The sequence below is a fragment of the Eucalyptus grandis genome, chromosome 6, assembly GCF_016545825.1.
Source record: "Eucalyptus grandis isolate ANBG69807.140 chromosome 6, ASM1654582v1, whole genome shotgun sequence".
NCBI classification, from domain to species: Eukaryota; Viridiplantae; Streptophyta; class Magnoliopsida; order Myrtales; family Myrtaceae; genus Eucalyptus; species Eucalyptus grandis.
Genome location: NC_052617.1, coordinates 23,442,822 through 23,452,112, shown reverse-complemented (window position 1 = coordinate 23,452,112; position 9,291 = coordinate 23,442,822). Strand labels below are relative to the sequence as shown.

At 39.7% G+C, this 9,291-nt stretch overlaps 1 protein-coding gene across 1 annotated transcript; it reads left to right on the top strand.

The window, feature by feature from the left end:
- The first annotated feature begins 401 nt into the window (after window positions 1-401).
- Window positions 402-5,635, top strand: LOC120294780 (wall-associated receptor kinase 3-like). The gene is made up of 3 exons (XM_039315284.1): window positions 402-1,318; window positions 2,914-2,988; window positions 4,331-5,635. The coding sequence occupies exons 1-3, from the start codon at window positions 451-453 to the stop codon at window positions 5,392-5,394; spliced, it is 2,007 nt and encodes a 668-aa protein (XP_039171218.1). The 5' UTR covers window positions 402-450; the 3' UTR covers window positions 5,395-5,635.
- Window positions 5,636-9,291: the final 3,656 nt, after the last annotated feature.

Sequence of the window (9,291 nt, the reverse complement as noted above, 5' to 3'; positions counted from 1 at the left end):
TTGTCATATCACTTGGTAAAAATGTTATGCTAGGAGTTCTTTACGGATTTAGAATTTCTCATTACTATGTATGCTGGTTTCTTCTTTGATACAAGATCGAGCAAAGTTTGCTAAGCAGCCTCAACATCACCATCATGCATTCATTTTCATATACTGTGACCATCCCTTTCTCTAGGACAAGGATTAAGGGCGCACTACCCTTTATGTGTAAAACCTTTGTGTATTGTTTTCTTTTTAAATTCTGTCTTGCATTTGTTGTTATATGCAATGGGGTCCGTCCAACTTGTTTTATTGACACAATTTTCCCTTCTGCCCTTCATTGTTGTACTTAATTTCACCAAGTCGTCGATGTGTATATAATGGGTTGGTGAGAACGGCGTCCACTCTATAAACACGGACAGAAGTACAACAAAAATACGCGAGAGAGAGTTTGAGATATTTTTTTTCGAAATGAAGGGAGTGCATTGGCTTCTAATAGTGGCTGTGGCCTGGTGGTTGCGACAAGGCGGCGCTCTCTCCGTGCCCGGAATGTGCAAACGCCGGTGTGGGGACGTGGACGTACCTTTTCCGTTCGGGCTCAATCCCTATTGTGCGAGGTCCCAAGATTTTTTGCTTAATTGCACCAACATCGAAGGGAGCGGTATTCAACTACAGTGGGGGAATCTTACGATACACAAAATCTCGGTCGGGGACTCGACCATGATCGCCAGTCTCCCCGAAGCATACGAGTGCTATGATCAGGATGGCACGCTAGCAGATAAAAGCAATCCTCGGGCCATCGATCTATCTCCAAATCCTCTGTACAGATTCTCAGAAACCCAAAACAAGCTCGTCCTCGTCGGCTGCAACGCCTTTGCGTCCGTGGCCGATGGAGAAGGGACGGACAGGAGCGCTTGCGTCTCCTACTGCAGCGGCAATGACGACTTCGCCAACGAGACCACTTGCTCCGGTCAAGGTTGCTGTCAAGCATCCATCCCAAAGGGGCTCACGACGCTCAACATTAACATCTCCTCCTTCGGCCAAAACGTGCCGAAGTCGCAACACGGCCGCTGTGCACGGGCCTTCGTGGTGGACAACAGGCCATTCAATATCTCAAACTTGACTCTCCAGACGTTCCAGGATGTAAATAACAACTCAGGCCTTGTTGTGGACTGGATGGTCAAATCGGACGTGGGATGCGAAAAGGCCAAGGACAATTCGAGCTATGCCTGTGGTAATAACACGGATTGTAGAAACTTCGGGAATGGAACGGGTTATCGTTGCGTTTGCAGGGATGGGTACAATGGGAACCCCTATAATCGCTCCAAAGGGTGTAAAGGTAATTCAACGAACCCAACTCATTCATTGTCGCACTCGAATGAATTGTGTGGGTAATTAATTAATCAACATGCAAGAGCCTGATGGAGAAGTATCGTATCTACCTACTAATTCCATCTAGTTTTACCCCATTTAATTAGCCGCCGTTCGATTTGCGCTGCAACCTCTTTCTCCACTCTCCGTCTTGCGACTCACGCCATTGCCGCTGCCACCGTCATCCGCCCACCACTTTAGGCGAGCCAGCCGTTGGACCACCACAGCCGCCTCTCTCTCTCTCTCTCTCTCTCTCTCTCTCTCTATCTATCTACGTTGATACACACTTTTCCCTCTCCTCCATCGGCAACGGCACCTCCACTTTAGAGATGACATTAAGTGCCACCGCCACTGCAAGCAACAAAGATGACGTCTCTCTCTCTCTCTCTCTCTCTTCCTTCCTTCATGAGTCTGGTACCTCATCTTGGCAGTCACAAGTCCCCAGTACCACCACTGTAAGCAACAAAGATGACGACTGTCTCTCTCTCTCCCTTCATGAGTCTGGTTTGTACCTCATCTTGGCATTGACAAGTCCCCAGTACCACCATTGCAAGCAACCAAGATGACGACTCTCTCTCTCTACCTTCCTTTATGAGTCTAGCTTGTACCTCATCTTGCAGTGACAAGTCCCCGGTACCATCTTCTCTGCAATGAAGGAGATGAGATTTGCTTGATTAGTCTCTTCCATGAACAGAGGAGACTAATGAGGATACGACAAGGCCGTGGCTCGACAGTGGTGGGGATGGTGATGCCACGGTCACGATGGCTGTAGTTAGTGACAATGGGAATTTTGCCTGGACCAGGGTCTATGTCTAGCTTCAATCATGTGAGTCATATGATCAATAATTATGATAGATTCCATCGAGTAAATCCAGATATAGAGAAAATATCTCTCTTGAAGTTCCAACTTTTTGCCTACTCGAATAAGTGAAAGGCAGTCGCCACCACCCGTTAACATCATGGTCAAAATCATCTGTAGCAATTCTACCCACACTTTGCAATGTCAAGATTTATGTCCCTCTTCCCCTTAGGACCATATATATGTATGTATTCATTGAACATGGTACGGGCACTAAAATCTATCTAAATGGACAAATCTAACGACCACATCATATTTAGTGATATATATGCATATTAGTACATCCATCTCGCCCATAGAATAGTGACTTATATTAATAAATGCATGTACACATGTCGAGATCAATGTCCTCCTTCCTAGGCCAAGTTTTCGTCCCCAATGACTATATCTATAATGGCAACAATGAAACCTCACCTCCCTCTTGCAACATAGGTTTTCATGCATCATCGCAAAAGTTCAAGGGAGTGTGAATCTCCGTTGATGGCAACGAACAATGCCATTGTTGAGCTTGAATTCAACCAGGAGAGAGATAGAGAGTAGAGAAAGAAGAGATATCTTAAGAGAGAGTGGATACATGTCGCAATAATACAATCAAGACCTGAATGGAATAGCATTACCTGACTAATAATCCCTGCACCAACCTATTCAATTTGTTTTTGCCATTAATTGAGATAACGGTTCAATTTGTCTTTTGCATAATGTAGCCATCCCTTGCCCATTTGGACTGAAGCTCAATAAAAGCCGTTGCCAAATTGCTCCTCGCGCCATAGCTGCTGCAGGTAATTCAAAATATATCCCTCCTTGATTTTCCAGTAGGTTTGACATATTTGTTTTAAGGATTATTAGCCTATGTAAATTCCTGGTAAGCACAAGCAGTGAGCTCCATGCTACCACGCGTTCCTATTCAGTCCTAGGCTAACCCCATTTACAACTTTCTTTTGTTTTTCTTTTACCTCCCTTCTAGCCTTTTTTTCCCGTTTATCTGAAGCTTGCACTTTGAAACTACGTTCGTGGGAAGATATACTGCAAGATCCAAGTGAAAATCCCTCCTCCAACCAAACCTGCAAATCTTGAGCCAAAAAGAACAACTAGACCAGCAGATTTCAAGAAGGAAAAAACCCCTAAAATCTCTAGCGAAAGTGAGCGAATTTGAACTAGTAAAAGGAAAAGTAAAAAGGAGCACAATATTAAGCAATAGCATATCAAGGTGATTGTTGAAGAAGGCGATGCAGTTGGATTATTATACCGTGCCGTCTCAACATTATCTTATTACGTTGAGACGGCACAGTATAATAATTCATATTTTAAATGAGACTTTATAGTGGATGTATTAGTCTTTTTCAGGTTATAAACAATATTTTCTCATTTTAAATAAAGCTAATGAAATAATATATATATATATATATATATATATATAAAATATTAATTTACATGTGGAAAGTTTGAAAAATGATAGCAGCAAAAAGGGAATGGATCTGAACGTAAATGTTTGTGGGCGCGGGATAGGGTGGCCATGGGGCGTGAGAACCCTGTGTTCCGGGGGGCACCGCCTTGAATGGGGCAAATTTTTTCCGCAAACCCACCCCGTGTACAATTTAAAGAAGAAACATATATTTGTTACAAAAATATGAAATAATAATAATAATAATAATAATAATAATAATACCTCAAGAACAACCTCTTCTCCTTATAACGCGAGAAGGTTGGAACTTGTTTGGGAGACACAAGCAACCCATGACGCCACTCTTTTTGTAAAATCCACCATGAGGCCTTTTTTTTTTTTTTAATGAAAATTATTTTAAAAAAAAAAAAAAGTCAAATGGTCATCTAATAGGTGGATTAGTTTTTTTTTTTTCTTTGAGAAAAAGATAAAATCTATGAAATGTTTTTCATCTTTGGTTAGAGAAAATCTTTTATCATGCTTTCCATTGGTGGGTTATGAATCATATATATATGCAAATATGGGTGATGTATATGTCCGTAACCCGTCGGTCAGAGTTTCCTCTAATAAAATGGATGGAAAAACATTTAATCATGATAGTGATGACATGCATAATTGGTTATCTAGTAAGTGGATTACATCCTTGAATCTTTAATTTAGTAACATATATTCTTTGACAGCGATGGCTGTGTCCTTCTTCGGCATAACTATTACTGCTTCAGTCTCTGTCACAATGAGGTGGAGACTCAGAAAGATCAACTTCAGAAAAAATGGAGGAGAGCTCATGAAAAACCGCAAAGTTCCAATCTTCACAGAGTCGAAATTGGCGAAAGCAACCAACCGCAAAGAGCTCCGCAATGATGGTTTTGGTTTTGTCTATAAAGGGACACTAGAGGAGCACAATGGCACCGTGGTTGTGCGGGACACCGTGGTCGTGGTCAAGAAGCCTAAAGATGTGGACCGGTCTCTACTAAACAAGGATTTCCAGCATGAGCTTGAAATTCTTATGAACATAAGCTGCAAAAATGTGGTGAAGCTCAAAGGCATATGCTTGGAGACCAAAACACCATTGCTGGTTTATGAATACATTCCGAATGACACCCTCTTCCAACTCATCCATCAAAACGAGTCGACCATCTCGTGGGAAAAACGCTTCAAGATAGCCGCCCAAGCTGCTCTTGCACTCAATTATATGCACTCCAAGATACAATCCCCAATCTTTCATGGCAACATCAAGTCAGCGAACATACTTCTGGATAAAAAAAACTCGGTGAAAATATCCGATTTTGGAACTTCAGTGCTCATATCACCAAAGCATAGACATATGGTAGCCACTCAGAAAAAAGACTCGTTGGCCTACATTGATCCGGAATATTTAGTCACCGGTATGCTAACACCTCAAAGCGATGCATACAGCTTTGGAGTTGTCCTGGTGGAGTTACTCACGGGAAAGGAACTTTATGTTATTGAGTCCGAAAAGTCATTCAATACCATCCATTGTTTCATCTCTTCTGTGAAGGGCGACACACTCTCCAATGTCATAAACTTTGAGGGCGCTAGTGAAGATGAAATGGAGAAAATACGAAGTGTAGCTAAGATTGCAGTGAAGTGCTTGGACCAAAGTGGTGCAAACAGGCCAGCAATGAGCCATGTGGCTCAGCAACTTGCCAGTATCAACCCGAGCTCGACAGTTGAAGAAGAGAATGAAGAGCCCGAACGGGAAGTGGATGCAGAAGAACTTTGAAGCTGTCTTTCCTGTCTGGGAATGGATTCAACTTCTTCCTGCATCTAATCCCTTATTACCATAGCGACATGTTTGTCAATTTGCATGTAAGGACTTCTAGGGTTGATTATGTGCTTGGAATATATGTTATGTGTGCCATTTTCTTTTGGACGTTATATTTGTGGAAGCATCTTTGCAAGTTCAAGTGTGAGAATCTAATATGATATATGTAAAGCCGTGCGTTGAAGTGGACTTATAGGAGGCTAACATGTGGCCTTCAACATTATCATAATCTCACTTCCCATTTATCTTTTCCTCTTTTATCATAATCTTTTTATGTTATTCTAGGTGATTAAGAACAAAGAGTTCTTATCCAAACCTGTATGAGAGGACCACAAGATCAAAAAAGAAGAATAGGGAACTTACTTGATAATAACTTTATCGTGGGCTTAGAATATTAATAAAAAAACAATTTCAACACGAAAATTGACCCGGTGACCCTCCTTCCAAATTTTGGGTACTCTCTCTTTCTTTTCTTAAATGAAAACTTCTTCGAAATCGGATGAAAATACATATAAATTTAAATTTTCCCTCATTTTTGTCATCTTGTGAAAAATTTAAATAATTTAAGCTTTATTCCAGTAAAATGTTTTTTTTTTTTTTTTTTTATGCTCAAGGAACCCCGTACAACCGGTAGCTGGTGGGTAAACCCCGGGGCGACGTTTGCGGAGGACCCACCACCCCGACGTCACGCTTAAGTCATCAAGTGACTCTGCCAGCCACCTTGTGTTGCAAGGGCTTCGAATTCCTCACCTCCCTCGCAGAGGATCACTAAAGCCTACCCAGCATAGCCACCACGGCCGGTGGTCCAGTAAAATGTTCATCACCGCCATTTTCCCCAATCTCCAAATCTCCCAAACATAGCATTACTAACAGCGACATGAATAGAATGAAAAACAATAGTACCTTGTAGAAAAAGTAAAAATATTCGAATGAAAATTAACAGAAATTAAAGAGAACAATTAGTGGGAATAATTTATTTTGGCTTTTATTTCATGAATGGAGTGCCAAACCTCCGGCATTCAGTGATCAATGACAAATAAGATATTGGCGAAAAAAAATAGCAATTTCCAATTAAAATATTAACACATAACTAACAGTCAAATTAATTAAAGAAAGCTAAAATTAGTATAATCACCATAAACAAAAAACAAAATATAAGTAAATGGAAGAAACCTAATTAAGTGGGTGGGTCCGACGATACATTAAGGAGGAGGAGACATATTAGAGGGGCAATTAATTGTGAAAATACATGAAAATTGTGAAATGGTTCTTCGGGACATGCTGATTAATTGACAATTGATTTTGGAGGCAACAATTGTTGATGGGAAAAGTACCCAAAAAAGTCTTGTGATTGTGTCAATTTAATTCTAAACCTTTCAATTATATCAATTTTATTTTAAATATTTTCAGAATTTGCTAATGGAGTCAATCCCGCTTAATTGAACCGAAAATCGGCTAGAGACAAGGGCCGGTCATCTTATGTGGCATAGCCCAACACTGTCGTGGACCTCAATTGTCTAGAGGCGAAGTCGACCTCGCCGACCCTCGCCTTTAGGTAGTCGCCAAAGTTCTACGACTAACTAGAGGAAGAAGGAAAGAAAAAGAAAGGGAAAAATAATATAAATAAATAAATCGAAAAATATTAAAATATTATTGAAAAATGTCCACATCAACACTAGCCGCGCTATATAAGACAGTCAATGTCCATGTTAGTAACTTTCGATCGAAATTAGTCGATGGACTAAATTGATACAAATGCAAAAAGTTTAGGACTCAATTGGCCCAAAAAAAAAAAAAAAAAGTTTAGAACAAGATGGCATGATTGCAATGGGTTTATGAATTTTTTTGTAATTTTCTCATACCAAAATGACGACAAGGATTGTCATATACAATGGTTGCCCACAACGACAAGTAAATAGATATTCGCATATCTCTTTGAGTAAATGCTTGTCCTATTTGATAAATTTGACCCTCAAAAAGCCTTCATCTCTCTCTCTCTCTCTCTCTCTCTCTCTCTCTCTCTCTCTCTCTCTCGAACCTTTTTTTCGTCTCTTCCACTTCTGGAGGGGAGGGATTTGACCTAGATCTCTCCTTTCCCTCCCAATTCCTTTTGCTTTTATTTCCTTTTGTTTCTTTCCTAATTCTCTTGATTTAGTTTTAGATCCGGGAGCTTTGCTCTCCTGATCTTATATCTAGGAGTTTTTCTCTTCGATCAAATTCTAGATTTTGGAGTTTTAATGAATAAGTATTACGCCTCTAGTTTCAATGATGTTCACAGCAATATGTGCTCATTCAATGTTTTTTTCACTCAAAGTTTTGGCACTTCGCATTGGCTATAGGGCTCACTCTCACAAGTGTCAAATTTGAGATTTTACAACATTTTATATTGTCTCCATATGTGATGGTGTTGGGAACACCAAACCTAGGCACCCACCACCAAAAGGCAAAGCCATAATTGCATATGGAGAACTCGGAGTGTGCTTATTACCAATGGTGCTATGTGATTCGGTGATTGGTTGCCGATCTTTTCGCTTAGATCCAGTTACAAATCTATTCTTGAAGGATGGGCTTTTGATGATCTCTGCCAACCATGCTTTGATGAAACGACTTAATTTCTGTTTTTTTTTTTTGTTTATTTTGGAAATCTGAGTTTGTTTCATTATTGTGACTTTTGAGATTCATTTTCATGTATTAGTTTGGTAATAAATGGAAATTTCTTTTTGATAAAAAAAAAGTAAAGTAGTTGGGATAGATTCTCATCTATTTGGTCAGTTTGACGCAAATAGCTGGGAAAAGATAAGGGTGAGTTTGATGAAATAGCTGAGAAAAGATGTAAGAAACATTCAGTTCTTAACAATGACCACCTTTTCCTCGTAGCTCAAAACAACAATAAAGCGAATTGAACATTCCCCTCAAAATCATTCTCACAGAGCGAAGTCAAAAAGAAAGTAGAGAACTTCGCATTGTCAATTTGGAAAGCTTGAGATGTGCCAATGGATTCGGTGCATGACTAGGCATATTACCCAGACAAATCCAGCATCTCCGGAACTAATCAAGAAAATCATTTTGCTATAAAGTTCCTATCCATGAACCCACCCAAATGTCTAGGTGCAACACAATCTTTCAAAACTCAAACGTGAGGTCAATTAGAATCCACAAAATACAAACATTGTACTCGACTTTTTGCGCCATATTAATATGCGACCAATCTATAAAATGAATAAGGACATCCCAGAATCTCCATCTTCCCGGGATGCCCTATCACATCTAATCTTCAAACACTGTCAAACATTTCACAATTAAAGGACATGACTCCAAACTTCGTTGCCTCAAGATGCTAGTGTTAGAGAAAACTCCCAAAAGTTTTGAAGTTAGACAAAAATTTCCACTAAACTTTATTTGTCTTAAAGAATCTACATTTTAGGTGTTTAAGACATTCCGCAGCTTTTAGACAGATCTCAGTCAGACATAGACAGAACTCAGTCACGTACATATTCTTATTCGGAGAAGAAGAACCCATTGTATTTCCATCCTGACAACCTTAGCTCGTAAATACTTATTTGATATAGAATGAAAGTTGTGTGATCATCCAAAACAAAATAGATCCCAGATGAAATTATCTCATATTCTATAATGGCTAACAAATCTAGCTGGATTTCACATCTTTGTAAGAGATTGACTAAACAAGTTGATTTGGAAATCAATCCTGAGGACAAATTCTTTCCAAACTAAATAAGCACCACTTATGTAAACCAAAACTCTAATTATATGGGCGATCAAAATCGAGTGAAGATTCTATCCTTATCATTCATCGGCCACCATATCTTCTTAACACAGTTCTGTCCATCGACCAAA